General features: G+C 47.8%; 1 protein-coding gene across 3 annotated transcripts in view; it reads left to right on the top strand.

The window, feature by feature from the left end:
• Ap2a2 (adaptor related protein complex 2 subunit alpha 2) overlaps positions 1-17,109 on the top strand; it is a 121,580-nt gene that overhangs the window by 42,431 nt on the left and 62,040 nt on the right. For 2 of the 3 annotated variants that reach the window (XM_085841150.1, XM_085841149.1), the window contains exons 6-11: positions 1,142-1,243; positions 6,060-6,168; positions 7,559-7,709; positions 9,609-9,777; positions 11,179-11,316; positions 16,515-16,697. In XM_085841150.1, coding sequence (XP_085697276.1) covers positions 1,142-1,243; positions 6,060-6,168; positions 7,559-7,709; positions 9,609-9,777; positions 11,179-11,316; positions 16,515-16,697 — 852 coding nt within the window. The remainder of the gene's footprint in view (positions 1-1,141; positions 1,244-6,059; positions 6,169-7,558; positions 7,710-9,608; positions 9,778-11,178; positions 11,317-16,514; positions 16,698-17,109) is intronic. The other variant, XM_085841151.1, reaches the window with a different exon arrangement.

Below are 17,109 nucleotides of genomic sequence, written 5' to 3'. Positions count from 1 at the left end.
CCAAGGTGTCAGATGTCTGCTTATAAGTGAGTTTGGTGGCCTCTTCTGAGAAAAGTGTATAATTCCAAGGCCAAGGCCAATGATCTGGAGGTGAGATCAGGAATATCAGAAGCCATCAGGAGAGGGATATACTGGTAGAGAGGAAGGACCCAGCCTTCAGGCTCATAATGGGGGTAGGTGGAGCAGATGACCTAGAGCTTTGAAGACTGAGCTGCTATCTGGAGAAGAGATTTGGAGAGGGAGCAAAAGGCTAGAGTTGCCCTCTATATACCTGGAGCCAGGGATACCCGAGTCCATGTGCTAGTGTACCACAGTGTGCTTCCTGTAAGACCATAGAAAACGAGCAAACCATGATGTGGAAGGATGCCAAGTCAATGGCCAACAATTACGTTTTGCACATAGCTTGAGTAGCTGTATTCGCGTGTATTTGTCCTATTCCAAATGTTAGGAAGCTCCTGACTTCCAACCTGATGGAATTGACTTTTGGTTTTGATCCTAGAAATAACATTTCTACCTCTTCCTCTAAAATACTGTGATTATAGATATGCCATACTGCCAGGCCAGAGATTCCGTTACCAAAATCTTTCAAGAGATATGTACTGGAAACAGCTATTTGTTATCCTAGGACAGTAGTAGACCTAAGGTCTTGTGGAGGCCTGCCATGCTGCACTGGGGTCTGAGCTGCTCCCATCTGAGCCCAGGCAGTCTGTGGGCACTCTGCAGGGAAGCAGGCTCCAGCCCTGGAACTGGGTCCCATCCAAGTTAAGAAACAGCAGGACTGTGAAGATTCAAATAAGTTGGAAAGTTCTGTCTTCCACTGTAGTTGGCACAGTGATTGAAGATAACTTGAGTAGGCGGGGACAGAGGCACACAGGTGACAAGCAGAAAATAAGATTCCCAATCTTCCCAGTTGCAGCCTGCTACACCTGCAAGTACCTAGGCCACCCTGGACTAGATTTCCAGTTTCCAGAGAGAAGCTAGACCCAGAAAGAGCCAGTATGTCCTGCCTCCGTTTTGTAAATTTCATGGGTCACTCAGGGCAGGCCTGGGGGCCAGGTGGCTATGTACCACAGGGTGTACTTTATATGTAGTGTCAGCTGTGGTGCCTGTGGGCCTCCTGATTAGAGTCTTTGTCTTTCAGGGTGTAGTGACTGCAGCAACTAGCCTCATCACCACACTGGCCCAGAAGAATCCTGAGGAGTTCAAGACCTCTGTCTCGCTAGCTGTCTCTCGACTGAGCAGGGTGAGTCCACGGTGGGGCACGCAGGGTGGATTTGATTTTCTTTGCTTGTCTGAATTACTACTTTACATTTAGAAGCAGGATATGTTGCCCACACTGTAAATTCCAGAATAAAAATTGCCCCAGCCTGGGACTGAGAGTTGGCTCAGGTTAAGAGTACTGGCTGCTCTTCCAGAGTCCTGAGTTCAGTTCCCAGCAACCACATGGTAATGGGATCTGATGCCCTCTTCTGGCATGCACCATATACACTCATTAATTTAATTAACTTATTAAAATTTGCCCCTGCCAGTCCTTCACATGCTTCTTTCTCTGTTGGTTGAGATCCAGCTGGCTGGTGCCCTCCCCAGTCACCTTCACTGCAGCTATGACTGGCCCTGGCTCTGTGTCTTGGATTTTGTTAGCGGCTCTGTGTGGCATGCTTATTTTATATGTGTCTTTCTGTCAGCCTTGTATGCGATCCCTTTACTTTTGTTTGAAGTAGCTGTTGCTGCTTTTCTGATCCTGCAGAGAAGTGGCTATCTGATGGAATGCAGTGTAGTCATTCCCTGTTCCCTCAAGCCCTTTGTTCCTTTCTGCTTGCAGTCATCAGTGACTGGCTCTGAACAGCCGGGGGCATCTCATGGTCTATTCGTGTGTGAAATGTTGGTATCAGTGGGCTGGCATGGCTTATACTATAGGGTCTTCAGTAGCTTCTACAGTTGTTGCTGTTACACCCACAGCAGTGTTGCCCTGCTCTGGTCTTGCCTGAAGGTGATCAAGTTGGCCTTCTTGGAGTTAACATGTCGTTGTGATGTGGCCTGGTAATCCATTGAGCCTGGGAAGCATTCCTGTGGATTGGCACTGTTGGCTGCATTGGATTGGAACATACAATTTGCCAGCACTTACTTATTCCTTGCTGTTCTTCAAAGGTAGTGGGCATATATGGCCTTCCCTGATCTGTGTGTAGTTGGTGTGACGTGCTGTTTGGCTTTCTTGCTCCTTTGAGACAGACTTTCAGTGTGTAGCCCAGACTGGCCTTCAACTGACAGTCCTTCCTCCATGGCTAGTATATCACCTGTGCTGGGCAGTCACTGCTTTGCGAATCTTCTGGTCCGAGACTTTTAAGTTGCTGAGCCTCCTCTGGTCAGCATGCTAAATCCTGCTTGTGAAGCCAGCTGCTCTGAAGCCACATCTAAGTGGCACAGCTGGCACTGCTCCTATATGTGGGAGCCAACACTGGAACCTCCTCCTGCTCTCCCCACACTGTTCCCTGGAGCTTTATCACACCTGTGGTCTCACACAAGTCATCTGTGTCTCTGTTCTCTATCCCCAAAGTCCTGTGCAAACAAGGTGTCTCTGGAGGCTTTTTGTAGTTTTGTAAAATTTAAGATTTTTAAGATATTGTACCAATTTTAAGGTCCATCTTTTTCAGACTGGCAGCTCTGTTTTATGTTTAAAATGCTGTTCTTAGTGATTGCTTAAAATTTTTACTTTTCTTGAGATGCAGGGGATTGAATCTTCACTTTGTGTGTGGTAGGTAAGCAGTCAACTGCTGATATATATATATATATATATATATATATATATAAAACTAGTCTGTAATTTGAACTTTTTTTAAAAGGAATGTTTTTATTCATTGAGTGGTATTTACAGCCCCCCACCCCCAAAAGACAAGAAGACTGACACCAGATGATTGGTTTTGTTGCCTAAGGATTTTTTTCTGTCATGTTTTACTCTTTATAGTATTGCTACTTATATTTCTAAATTATGTATTTTACTTAATTCTGAAATCAGTTATTTCACTGACTTTTTTTTCCTTTCTTACGTCATTTACAACTTGAACTTTATTATATTGTTAACTTATGCAACTAAATGAAAAAAAACAACAAACTTTTTTTGGGGGTGGTAGTGGGGCTAGGTTTTTTGGCACCTGCTTTAATCCCAGAATTTGGGAGGCAGAGGCAAGTGGAGTTCTGTGAGTTCGAGGCCAGCCAGGGCTACATAGTGAGACCCTGTCTCAGAAATAAATAAAAATTTTAGTGTTGTGGATTACACATAATTTAAAAATGTATACAGTCCATCAGTATGAAAGTTCCATAAGCTGTGTCTGTTGCTACCACTTTGTTTTTTAGTATGTATTTATTCATGCATACACGTAAGCATGTGTGTCATGGCATGCATGTGGAAGTCAGAGGTCAGCTTGTGGGTGCCAGTTCTCCTCGTCCATGTGGGTGGGTTCCACGGATCAAACTCAGGTCATTAGGCTTAACTGTAGGCATGTTTACCCCTTGAGCCCTTTCTCTGGCTTTCTGTGTCTCTATGTCTCTTTTCACCTTGTAAACCTGAAACTGTCCTCATCAAACACTGATGATGGCCCACCTGTCCCTCACCAACCCCTGTCACCTTCTATATGACTGTCTCTGATTGTGACAGCACTGACTACCTTATACAAACAGAATCACATAGTATTATTTCATTTAGCGTAATGTCTTAGGGTCCACCTGTGTTGTTAGACTTCTCAGTATTCTTTCCTACCTAAGGCTGAAGGATCTTTACTTATTATTATTACTTGTATGTGTGTGTGTGTGTGTGTGTATGTGTATGTGTGTGTCTGTGTACATTCGTATGCACACATGCTTATAGAGGCTAAAGAGGGAGATGGGTTCCTAGCGGCTGTAATTATAGGCAGTTTTGAGCCACCACACATGAGTGTTGGGAACTGAACTCTGCTTTTCTGGAATAGCAGTATGTCCTCTTAACCACCAAACCATTTCTTCATCTCCGAGGGGCGAATAGTTTTGTCTCATATGTATTTTGCTAACTCCTCAGCCTTGGACTACTTCCATATTTTGGTTGCTATGGACAGCGCTGTTGTAAATGTGGCTATGTAAATGTCTGCACTAGATGCTTCTTTGTCTTTTGGGAGTAGACCTGCTGGATTAGATCTAGTTTTATTTTTGTAAAGGAACTGACATACTGTTTGCACAGCACCCGCACTGCTTTACATTTCTAGCAACAGCACACAAAGGATCTATTTTTCCACATCCTCACTCATGTCTCACTGAGTATGTGTGCACACATCATGACTCACGGAGGCCAGACAACAACTTTAGGAGTTGGTTCTCTTCCATTTTTTAAAAGGACTTGTTTTCATTCTAACTATGTCCGTCTGTCTGCACGTGGGTATGTGAGTGTCAGTGCAGAGGCATCGGATTCCCCGGAGTTACAGAGAGTTGTGAGCTGCCTGGTATGGATACTGGGAGCCGAGCTTGGGGCCTCTAGAAGAGCAGCGCTGCTCTTGAACGCTGAACCGTCTCTCTAGCTCCTCCCACATACGCGGGCGGGTTCAGGTTGTTAGGCTGTGAGGCGTTTTGCCCACCCATCCAGCCTCCCTTTTTTTTTGAGACAAGGTTTTGCTCTGTAGCCTAGGCTGGACTTGACTCTCTCCCCCCTCCCTAAGTGCTGGGATTATAGGTATGCACCACCGTGCTAGTGTGCAGGCATGCTTGATTTTGTTGGTGGTTTCTGTCATAGGTGTAGGGTGTGTCCTGTGATCTTGATCTGTGTTTTCCTAGTGATAAAGTGGGGCGTCTTTTCATTGCTCATTGACCACGTGCTCATCTCATCTGCACAAGTGGCAAGGCCCAGGCAGTGTTGGGATTGAACCCTAGGCCTGTGTCAAGGCCTCTCGTCCCCACTTTATCTGAGGTGTGTGCTACTGACTGCACTAAGACCTGCAGTCTTCACTTTGGATTTTCTTAGACTTCTCTATTGTGTTCCCCTTCTTGTTGTCTTTCTTCGTAAACATTTAGAGCTTTCCTTGCCTTTCTGTTGTAAGTAAATGCATTTAAAGCTGCAGGCTTATCTCTGAGCACACATAGGAAAGACACATCATATTGAGCCTGGCTCTGCATCTCCCAGAGATACTGTGGGGCTTCTTTTGCCTGGCTTGGCTGCTTGCTGTCCACTTCTTTCCCTATCTAGTTCTTTCCTGACTCTGCCACCTGTGGCCGGGCTGTCTACAACCTGAGTCTAGGCTAGTCTCATCAGGATGAACTTTCTAGAATATGTTCATTATGGCTGAATGTATACACAGGTACACATTTAGGGACGGAGCAATCCTGAGTCCCTCAAAGAAAAGAAGTAAGCTTTGCTGGACATGGTGATGCAGGCCTTTAGTTCTAGCACTTGGGAGATAGAGGTTGGTGGATCTCTGTGAGTTCAAAGCTAGTTGGGTCTACAAAGTGAGTTCTAGGACAGCTGGGGCTGTAGCACAGAGAAACCTTGTCTCATAAAACAAAACAAAACAAAGCAAAGCAAAACAACAAGGTGGAGAGGACACGGGACTGTGTGCTGATGAGATAGCTGTGGCAGCTGTGGTCGCAGGCTGGGGGTAGAGACTGTGAGTAGAGCAAGTGCGGCCTGGCTTAGCATACTCAACATGCCTCAGGCTGGGGGCTTTGGGGTATGGTCAAATGTTTGTTTTCTAGCCCATGAAGAAAAGACTGATTCCTTCTTCAGGTATCAGTGTCTAGTCCTAAGGGATGGTTGCTGTGTGTCTGTTGTTTGGAAGCAGCCTTGGTCATCTGTGCCTCAGGGCACCAATAGCCCTTGTGCTGGCAGCATTTGCATATGTCCCTGAAGGCAGTGCATAGTCCCTTTTAGTGTGAACTGATGTGGCCATGCCAGCTCCTCTTGGAGGGGGGACAGGAAGCAGCATTGGATATACCTAACACCTGAAAACTTGTTTTCAGAGGAACGGCCCAGGGAGCCAGTGTGATGTTTCTGTAGGTCCCTGTGGGGTCTTGTGAGGCCAGCCGCTTACTCCCCTGTTTTACAGATTGTGACGTCTGCATCAACAGATCTTCAGGATTATACTTACTATTTTGTCCCGGCTCCTTGGCTGTCAGTCAAGCTTCTGAGACTGCTGCAGTGCTACCCACCCCCAGGTAATGTTCCCCGAAGTCCCTCTGGGTGTTCTTGCAGCACCGCCCACAAGTGACATGCTCCTCCTACCTGCCTCCTTGGTGTTCCCTGAAGCACCCACTCTATGGTCACAGATTCAGTTCACCGAGATTCTTCACAAGGGAGAATTTATTTCTGTAGTTGCATAAAGTCTTTGTTTATTAGGTTTAAAGGTTTATTAGGAGATGTTTCAGAGAGAGGCCAAGTTAGTGAAATGTTGGCATTGCAGACTCAAGTACCTGAGTTCAGTCTAAAACACCAGCATGCATAGTGGTGCATTCTCTAGCACAGAGAAGCAGACATGGAGGAGCTAATGTAAGCTACTACAAGTCTCATGTCCCAGTCAGAGATGCTATCTCAAAAATGTGGGTGTGGGCGGCTCCTGAGGAATGGCACCCGAGGCTGACCTTTGTCCCCTCACACGTGCACATGCGAGCTACTTGAGTATCACATACAAAGTTCACTGGGAGCCTTGGTTCTGTTCTGTCCTCCTCCTTCTCCTCATTTAAAATTAATTTATTAGTTAATTTATTTATTACAATAGTTTCTTATTGTACAGTCTAGACTGTCCTGGAATTCCCTATAATCCTCCTGTCTTAACCTCCCAAGTACTGGGATAGCAGGCTCCTACCACTGTAACTGGTTTTTGTTTTAATAGCTTTTACCTTTACTCTGTGTGTGTGTGTGCCTTGTGGGCGTGGTGCCACAGCATGCGTGTGGAGGCCCGAGGGCCTCCTGTGGGAGTTGGTTCCTTCCTTCCATGCGTAGTTTCTGAGGATTGAACTCAGGTCATTATGCTTGGTCTCACTGGCCCTTATGTTTTTAATGAAAACAGGGTCTTATGTAACTCAGTCTTGCCTTGAACTTACTCTCTTTGAACTCCTAATCCTCCTGCCTCTGCCCTCTAAGTGCTTTCATACAGGTGTATACCACATGGCTGGCTTCAATTTTTTTGTTCATTGTCTTTTCCTTCTGCTTTGAACCAAATTAAAAATCTTTCTCTTTATGTTGCTTTATATTTTCTGTTTCTGGGGTTGATAACTGAGAACAAAGCCTCCTTGTCTCTGAAGCTCCTTAGAGGTTTTGCCCATAATCCTTGGACTTTATGACTAACACATTCTGTCTAAGTACCATCCGAATTAGAAGCAGGTGTAGGTACCACAGCTGCTCCATCCCTACCTCGTGTTTATGACACTGCAGCAGGGAGCTGTCCCATGACAATTTACAAATGTTCCCCTTCTTATTTGCAGCTGGGAATAATTGTCAGAGGCACCCATAGGACAGGCAGTGCCTCGGGAGCCTCTTGCCTGGGTGTTGGGCTGGGCTGGTGGGATGAGGGCCTGGGAGCCCAGCTGACAGTTGTGTCCTGCCCAGAAGACCCTGCGGTGCGTGGCCGCCTGACTGAGTGCTTGGAGACCATCCTGAACAAGGCCCAGGAGCCACCCAAGTCCAAAAAGGTCCAGCATTCAAATGCCAAGAATGCTGTGCTGTTTGAGGCCATCAGCCTGATCATCCACCACGACAGGTGAGCCCTGTTAGCAGCGTATCCCTCTCGAGAGACAGCAGGTGAAGGCTGGCAGTTGGCATCTGTCTGTTCAGATGTTGACAGGTGTCTCTATTCTAGCCTTGGTCTGTGCTCCTCTTGCTTCTTGAGCTCACGGGAGCTCTCTGGCCCCAGGACATTGCCACTAGATACTTTTACAGCTGTGGAATCGTCCCTAGAGCTCCTTTTTGCTTCTGAGTATTACAGGAAGCTTCTTTGAAAGGAAGGGACACCCGAGTGACTTTTGCTGCTCAGAGAGGCAATGCTCAAGTATTCTGGAGTCTCTTGGGGCAGTGGTAGTGATGACTCCCAGCTTCTGTACAGGGTCATGGTTGGGTCACAGGCAGTGGTTGTCATACACAGTGCAGGCATCTTACTTCTGCTCTTTTATGCTCAGCCCTGATTGTGTGCCCTTATTTATTGCCCGTGGCACTGCTCTCTGGGTCTCTGCCAGAGGCTGTAGCAGACAGAACTCTAGCCTGTTTGGGACCAGCTGTTTTTGCTCCATCATTTAGATAAATGTTGCTGTGACAAAAGCAGTCTGCCACACTGGAGCAGGGCTGAAAATGAACTGTAAAACACAAAACTTAGGGTGTGGGGGAGAGCACACTAAGAAACGTATGCAAGAGGGAATGCTGACCGCTTAGCCCATGTTCCACATTCACAGCCCTCGCTACTCACTGTAAGAAACGTATGCAAGAGGGAATGCTGACCGCTTAGCCCATGCTCCACATTCACAGCCCTTGAACTCACTGTAAGAAACGTATGCAAGAGGGAATGCTGACCGCTTAGCCCATGCTCCACATTCACAGCCCTCGTTACTCACTGTAAGAAACGTATGCAAGAGGGAATGCTGACCGCTTAGCCCATGCTCCACATTCACAGCCCTTGCTACTCACTGTAAGAAACGTATGCAAGAGGGAATGCTGACCGCTTAGCCCATGCTCCACATTCACAGCCCTTGCTACTCACTGTAAGAAACGTATGCAAGAGGGAATGCTGACCGCTTAGCCCATGTTCCACATTCACAGCCCTCGCTACTCACACTAAGAAACGTATGCAAGAGGGAATGCTGACCGCTTAGCCCATGTTCCACATTCACAGCCCTCGTTACTCACTGTAAGAAACGTATGCAAGAGGGAATGCTGACCGCTTAGCCCATGCTCCACATTCACAGCCCTTGCTACTCACTGTAAGAAACGTATGCAAGAGGGAATGCTGACCGCTTAGCCCATGCTCCACATTCACAGCCCTTGCTACTCACTGTAAGAAACGTATGCAAGAGGGAATGCTGACCGCTTAGCCCATGCTCCACATTCACAGCCCTTGCTACTCACACTAAGAAACGTATGCAAGAGGGAATGCTGACCGCTTAGCCCATGCTCCACATTCACAGCCCTCGTTACTCACTGTCTGCCTTAGCCTGGTCCAGTTTCCTGCATGGCCGCTGTCCAACTCACTTTCCTGGACACAACAAAAGAAAGTGAAGCCTTGGCCTACCAGAGCTTTCCAGAGTCTACTCTGGAGTAGAGGAGATCCTGCAGATTCATTAGAAAGTCACCCCTTCTTCACTGCAGCTCCTCCTCACTGACCCCTCATTACAGCACCCTGTCCTCTGTCACTTCACACTGCACTTCTTATTCCTCACCTCGAGTCTTCTTTACCGAGTCTTTTCCTCCCTGGACTGCCATCTGTCCTATTCGCCGCCTCTTCAGCACCTCCCGCTGGGCCTCCTCTCACCGCTGTGCTGCCTCCTCACCGTACCCCTCCACTGCATCCGTCCTGCCTTCTCACCATACCTCTCCACTGCATCCGTCCTCCCCTGTAGCTCACAGCCCTCCCTATTTTCCCCCTCCTCATCATGTCCCCTGTTCCTTGCAGTGAGCCAAACCTGCTCGTCCGCGCCTGCAACCAGCTGGGCCAGTTCCTGCAGCACCGGGAGACAAACCTACGCTACCTGGCTCTGGAGAGCATGTGCACGCTGGCCAGCTCTGAGTTCTCCCACGAGGCCGTCAAGACCCACATTGAGACGGTCATCAATGCCTTGAAGGTGTGCTCCTTGTTGGTCATGTGTCACTGCCTTCATGTGGAGGCCAGAAGACTAGGAGGTGCCTCCTGTGGCACCTAAGATGAGTCCATTCAAGCTGTCTGGATCTCAGAGTGTTTGCCTGGCGCTCGTCACTTGCTAGCGTTTGGGGTGAACGCAGCAGTTGGGCGAGAAAGCTGTCCATGTTCCTGCAGTGCAACCGTGCCTGCTATCCTCAAAGATGTGGCATCTGGGGATGACGCTCCAGCCGAGGGCCTTTAGCTGAGTGTCTCCGTTGTGGGAGCAGCTCCAGCTGAGCACATTCCTGTCTCCTGGAATGATTTCATGTGACACCTGCTTGGAGGCCACACAGTGTAGTTAGTAAACAGAAATAGTTTTCTTTGATAGATGAAATATTTTGTTTTTATCTCCAGGACCGTGTACCTCTTACACAACAAAATTCCTTCTCAAGGATTCTAGATTCTTTCACGGATTAGAATTCCAGAATGTAAAGCAGCTAGCTGAGGTTACCTGGTCTCTTACCTCCTTCTGAATGTGAGGTAGTGTGTTCGTCTGGCATGACACACACTGTCTACTTTAGCTTCTGCATGTTAGCTTCCATGTTACATGTTAGTTCATTAGTGAGCCATACATGTAAGACCCTTCATCTCGGTGAGTCTTAAGCTGTAGTGAGGCAGGACTGGCCCTTATCTGTATTTTTGTGTAAATCAACAGGCATTTTGGTGTCTGACTTGAACACAAGGCTGCATTCTTCCTCGTCCTGGCTGGGTGTCTGCTCCAGTTGTTCTCTTCCATCACAAAGACAAGTCTCAGTCTTTCTAACCTTCGTTAGGTGCCCCCTGTCCTGCACTGAGGCATCCTGCACTGTTCACCACGGCAGGGAGCTACAGATAGCTGCTCTCAGACACCGTGCTGCTCAAGCACTGTGTGTAGTGGGTCTCTCCTGTACCACCTGGAGAGGGGCTCAAGAACCTTGGAACCAGCTCCCAGGCAACACGGAAGGTGCTGGTCTGTGCCCACATAATGGAGAAGCCTCAGTGACCTGCTCATTGGGCCAGAGTGTGGTCCTCAGAAGAGCTGGTTAGGGAGGAGGGAGAGTGAACAGACAGAGCTAGAACTGGTCTCACTGAGTGGACTAAGTATGAGGGAACAGGGCAGTGTGTTGTGTGTGGGCTCCAAGTGGCCTAAGGTATTGGGTCCCACATATAGATAGTAAGGGGTCCCAGTAAGGGTTTTGGGGATGGGGCAGCACCCTGCCCGATGGGGCCAGTGCTGTGGGGTGCACCAAGACAGCTCCTATGGAACAAATACATCCAGACTCATGGACTCATATATAGAAGTGGTTAGCTACTGTCCACCAAGTTGTGGTTTGTAGAAGTGACTCTGATCTGTCTTTTTTCTCAGACGGAAAGAGACGTGAGTGTAAGGCAGCGGGCAGTGGACCTGCTCTATGCCATGTGTGACCGGAGCAACGCCCAGCAGATCGTGGCTGAGATGCTGAGCTACCTGGAAACGGCTGACTACTCCATCCGAGAGGAAATTGTGAGTCCTGCAGCCTGAGGGGCTGTCCAAGCTGCCCCCTACTCTGGACATGAATTCTAGTGGATGGTTGCTGGGTGGTCTTTAGTGCCTGACAGGCCTGCATGAGTGTCTGTGGGACAGTAGATAGCAGGTTCCTTGGCATCGGTTTCCTTGTCTAGTGTAGACATCTGGCAGTGCAGGGCGTGCTCATCTGTGCCAGGCGATGAGCTAATATTCTCCAAGATAGTCTTATATTTTGAACATGTAGTTGCTGCTGGTTAGGTTTTCTTGGTGTCATATGGCATATTAGAGGTTAATGTTTAAGCTGTTGTCAGCTCTGTGCAGCACTGGTTTCAAGTGGACTCTGGTCAGTCAGAGGGTCATGCACACCTAACCATTGTTGTAGTACAGCAAATTGCTTACATGAGACCATTGTGTCTTAGAGAAGAAACAGGCAGGTGCAGGACCACAGACAAGAGGCTCTGGCTTGCCTCACTTGGTATAACACTGGTCTCTCCATGGCATCTCTGGACCTAGAGTGACAGTATATAGGGAATAAGAGTGGGGCAGCAGCTGCTACTGTGAGCATAGCCTCTCTATGTGTCACTCTGGAAGCAGAGTACAATTGGAGGCTTCCTGAAGAACTAGTAGAAAGAAGGGGCAGTGTGGGCATTGGCTGGATTACCTCCTAGGGTCCTGTGGCAGGGGTCTGAAGAGAAAGGGCTAAGTGGGCTAGAGGCTCATACAGAGTTGTTTCTTGACCACGCCGTTCACCAAAGAAGGCCTGAAAAACAAGAGGGCAAGAAGGTTTCCTTGAGGTGGTAACTAGCTGAGCTATGGACTAAGAAATGAGGTGCTACGAGGAGGGGCTGCATGGGGTTGAAGCTGTGCCTCACTCCCAGCAGGTGGTGCTGAGGGCAGGGGCCTTGGCTACTCAGTGAAAGCCTTGAGGTTTTGTTTTGTTGTTGTTCTGTGTTAGTGTGCACTTGTATGTCCTCTGGCATGTGTGTGGAGGTCAGGAGTTGTTACTTTCCCTTCTACGTGGGTTCTGGGACTACACTCAGGTCATCAGATGCGGCAGCAAACACTGGCCACTGCTGCACCATCTTGCTTCTCCTTGAGATGATTCTAAAAGATTACAGTTTTAGAGTTTCTGATCCAAGATTGGGGAGACTGCAAGCTTTGGGCCTCTGCGGGCAAGCCACATGCTTTGACACATTGCATGTTGACAAAAGCAGGGAACAAATGGCGGAGAGCAGACTGCTGAGCCCAGGAGGTACCACAGCCCCTCTTCAGTAACAGCAGGACCCCCACCCATCCCCCCCTCCCCTTCAAAGTTTCACCTCCACCTACAGTGCTGCTCTAGAGTTCAAGCCTCTAACACTTGGAGCACTGGAGAACATTCAAGATTCGGCCGAGGCAGACAGTGCGGGAAGAGGGGCCTTGTGTGCATGGAAGGGTTGGCCTTGTTTGGAATGTGGCTGGATGTGGCTTGCAGCTTTGGCCAGGTTCTCAGTCACCCTCATTGGATTGCTCTTGGCGTTCTCAGCAGAGGCACAGTGGAATCTGTCAATGTAGTTGTGTTGGTTTGCCCTCTAACCCCCTTTTTCTTTCTTATTGAAAACAACATTTTTCCCACACAGTATAATTTGTTCATGTTTTCTCCCTCCTGTTCCTCCCAGACCCTTCCCACCCCTCCCTACTTACCCAACTATGTTCTGTTTTTCTTTCCACCTTTTTATCTATTATTTTTGAGATTATAATAACATTTTTCCTTTCTCATTCTCAGCCTGCCCATATACCCCACCCTATCCTTCAAATTAATGACCTCTTTTTTATTAATTGCTATTGCATTTATATGTGTATATAAATACAAATATATTCTCTACACACACACACACACACATATTTCTAAATACATATACATTCTAAATAAATCCTGTTAAGTCCATATAATGTTGCTTGTATGTTTTCAGGGCTGCCCTTCAGCAGTGAAGAAAGGATTGGTGTGCTCCTCCGGGGAGGACCACCTCTCTCACTCCCTGCTTCTCCCGGGAAGCCTGCCTCCCCACGTCCAGTCCTCCCCCGTTGCCTGTAGTTGTTTGTGCAGGACTGAGGCCTTGCAGTCTTTTCCTGTCCACTCTGGCGTGTCTTTAGTGTGGTCACTGGTCAGCTCACATTTTGGCGGTTATGTTGGTGAGACTGTATGGGGCAACCTCTGACATTCCTAGGAGACACAGTCTCACAGCAAACTCCTGACCCGCTGGCTCTTACATTCTTCTGCAGTGTTCTCTGAGTCAGCAGGGGCTTCTAGGTAGGCATCAGCCTGACTTCTGAGTGTGAGGAGATCTGTGAGTGTTGTCGTCAGCAGTAGGGCCTTTCCATCAGTTGTAGAGAGCAGCCAGTAGGTGTCTGGGGGACTTCCCTTTGGCCAACAGCTCAACAAGATGTAACCCATTTCTGGCTCTTGGTGGCACAAGATGTCTAGTTGGAGCACTGTTCTGTTATTTGGTGACTTCATTTAGATTCCTTTTATATGTATATATTTTCGGAGTTGTCTACAATTAAATTTCAATATGCTCTTTCAAGTGGCCTTTAGTGTTAGTTGTCCCCATATATCCTCCTGGACCTTTCCTTCCACCCCACCCTGTTAACCCCACTATTTCAGTTTCCTCTTTATCGCTTCATAACACTATATTCTTTTTTACTGGTTATTTTATTTATAACTGGTACTGTTATAAAGACCTGAGAGGTGAGAACTCTCAGGAGACAGCTATACCAGGCAGGCTTCTGTCAGCAAGCTCTTCTTGGCGTCACCAGTAGTGTCTGGGTTTAGTGTCTTCAGATGGAATGAATCCCTAGGTGGGGCAGTCTCTGGAATGGCCTTTCCTTCAGTGTCTGCTCCATTCTTTGTCCCTGCATTTCCTTTTGACAGGAAGAATTCAGGATTGATATTTTTGAGGTGGGTGAGTGGCCCCATCCCTCAACTGGGAGCCATGCCTATCCACTAGATATGGCCTCTATAGATTCTGTCTCCCCTTTGTTGGGTATTTCGGCTAATGTCCTCCCTCTTGGGTCCCTGGTATTTGGGACTTTCTAGTGGCTATCGCCAAGTCCCCCCTCCTATAACACTATAATCTATTTCCCCTTCTGTATTAGTCAGGGTTCTCTAGAGTCACAGAACTTATGGATAGTCAGTCTCTATATAGTAAAGGAATTTATTGATGACTTACAGTCTGTAGTCCAGTTCCCAACAATGGTTCAGTAGTAGCTGTGAATGGAAGTCCAAGGATCTAGCAGTTACTCAGTCCCACAAGGCAAGCAGGCGGAGGAGTGAGAGCGAGACTCCCTTCTTCCAGTGTCCTTATATAGTCTCCAGCAGAAGGTGTAGCGCAGATTAAAGGTGTGTTCCACCACACCTTTAATCCCGGATGACCTTGAATGCAGAGATCTCCCTGCCACTATGCCTCAAGAGCTCCATACCAACATCTAGATCAGAAACTTGTATCTCCCAGCCTCCAGATTAGGGTCACTGGTGAGCCTTCCAATTCTGGATTGTAGTTCATTCCAAATATAGTCAAGTTGACAACCAGGGATAGCCACTACACCCTTCCTTGGGAAATCCTATGCTCCTCCTAGTCCTTTTGATATGACTAGGTACCAGGCCTCTGTCGTTATTTGGATTGTAGCATGCAGATCGCGTACTGAAGGCTTAAAAACTAGTGTCAGCACATAAGCGAAGGCACGGCTGTCTTTTGGGGTCTGGATGATTGTTTTTTCTAGCTCCATCCACTTACCTGTGAATTCATCATTTCATTTTTCTTACCAGCTGAATAATACTCCATGGTGTAATATAAATGTACCACCTTTTCTTTATCCATTCATCTGGACGCCTAAGTTGTTTCCAATTCCTGGCTGTTATGAATAGAGCAGCAGTGGACGTGAGTGAATCTTTAGTAGTAGGACATAGAATCCTTTGGCCATATACCCAACAGTGGTATAGCTGGGTCTCTTGGGCTTTTTTTTGAGACACACCTTCTCTATGTAGCCCCAGCTGTCCTGAAACTTGATGTAAACCAGGCTGTCCTCAAACTCTGTCCCAAGAGCTTGGATCCAAGGTTTACAGCCCCATGCCTGGCTTGCATAACTGGATCTTGAGGTAGAACTATTTATTTCTAGTTTCTTGAGGTTCTGAGAAACTGCCACATTGATTTCCTTAGTGGCAGTGTAAGTTTCTACCTCATCAGCCATGAATAAGTATGCCCCTTTCCCTGAATCCTTCCCAGCCTGAGCTGTCATTTGTTTTCTTGATCTTGGACATTCTGACTGGGGTGAAGGTACTTTTAATTCACACTTCCTGGATGGCTGAAGATGCTTCTTCAAGTACTTCTCACCCATTTGTATTTCCTCTTTCTTGTTTCTATTTTTAAATTGGATTTTTTGTTTTTTATAATTTTGCTGTTGTTGTTGTTGTTTATATATTTTAGATACACGTTATTCCATTCTGTAATTTTGCTGGAGTGAGATTGATGGTGCCCTTGCCATATAGAAGCTTTTAAGCTTGAAGAGGCCCTGCTTATTAATTATTGCTTTTAGTGCCCATGCATTTAATTGGGGACTTGCCTACAGTTTGAGAGGGTCAGTCCATGAGCATCGTGGAGGAGAGTGTGGTGGCAGGCAGGCATGGCCACTGGAGCTGTAGCTCAGAGCTCACATGACCTGCTAGTTGTAGGCAGACTGGGCCTGGCATGGGCTTTGAAAACCTCAGAGCCCACCAGCAGTGATGTCCCTCCTCTAACAAGGCCACACCCACTCCAAGGCTTTCCCAAGGAGTTTAACTGGAGACTAAACATTCAAACATAAGAGTTTATGGGGACCATACACAGGCTTATTCAAACCACCGTACTCTGCAGGTGTCATGGAGTCAGGGAGGTAAAGAGATTCAGGGTTGGAGTGTGGCTGCCCTCAGCAGATTGTCTTGAATGTTAGCATCTTGTTTCAGGTGCAGCTGTTGTGCTCAGTAGCTTTGTTCTTGTGTCCCTGAAGTCTTTCTCTCCTGGGTCTGCTTCTCTCCACTCTGGGCTGTGGCCTCTGAAGATCTGAAAGCGTCCTGTCTACCCTGAGCTCTAGGTCCTTCTGCAGCCTGGCATAGGCTCGTGTGCCAGCCTGTTCTCGGTGTCCTGGGTAGCACCTGCCTGAGGGCCCTGTCTTCCCTGCAGGTGCTGAAGGTGGCCATCCTGGCTGAGAAGTATGCAGTGGACTACACTTGGTATGTGGACACCATCCTCAACCTCATCCGCATTGCGGGCGACTATGTGAGCGAGGAGGTGTGGTACCGCGTCATCCAGATTGTCATCAATCGTGACGATGTGCAGGGCTATGCTGCCAAGACGGTATTTGAGGTATGGTGGGGAAAGGTGGCTACTGTCACTGGGGCAGGTCACTTGAGGGAACAGAGATGGGTCTCGGGAGTGATTATTGCTCCCATCTGCAGTTCTGTCCTTTTTTACACTAATGCCCCCCACCAAGCTACAGGCTCCTCTCGGTTTAATCTCCAAAACCATATTAGGGCTGAGGCAATTGGGCTGTTGAGTGGCCTACTGGCTGTCCTGCTTTATCTCAGGGGACTCTAGGGACAGCCATGTACCTTGCTGCTGGGCCCCTTTTGCTGTTGGCACCGCAGCAGCTGTAGGAAGCCAGGGTCTGCCAAGGCTTTAGGGGAGGCTCTCATTGGCACAAAATACACCTTGCAAGGAAGGGCCCAGCTGCCTTTGCTATGGCTTCACTTTGTGTTAGCTGGCTTTTCTGTGGCCT

Source organism: Mus caroli, unplaced genomic scaffold (assembly GCF_978045245.1).
Source record: "Mus caroli unplaced genomic scaffold, Mus_caroli_1 scaffold_8, whole genome shotgun sequence".
In the NCBI taxonomy this organism is placed as follows: Eukaryota; Metazoa; Chordata; class Mammalia; order Rodentia; family Muridae; genus Mus; species Mus caroli.
This window is presented reverse-complemented; position numbering and strand designations above follow the sequence as displayed.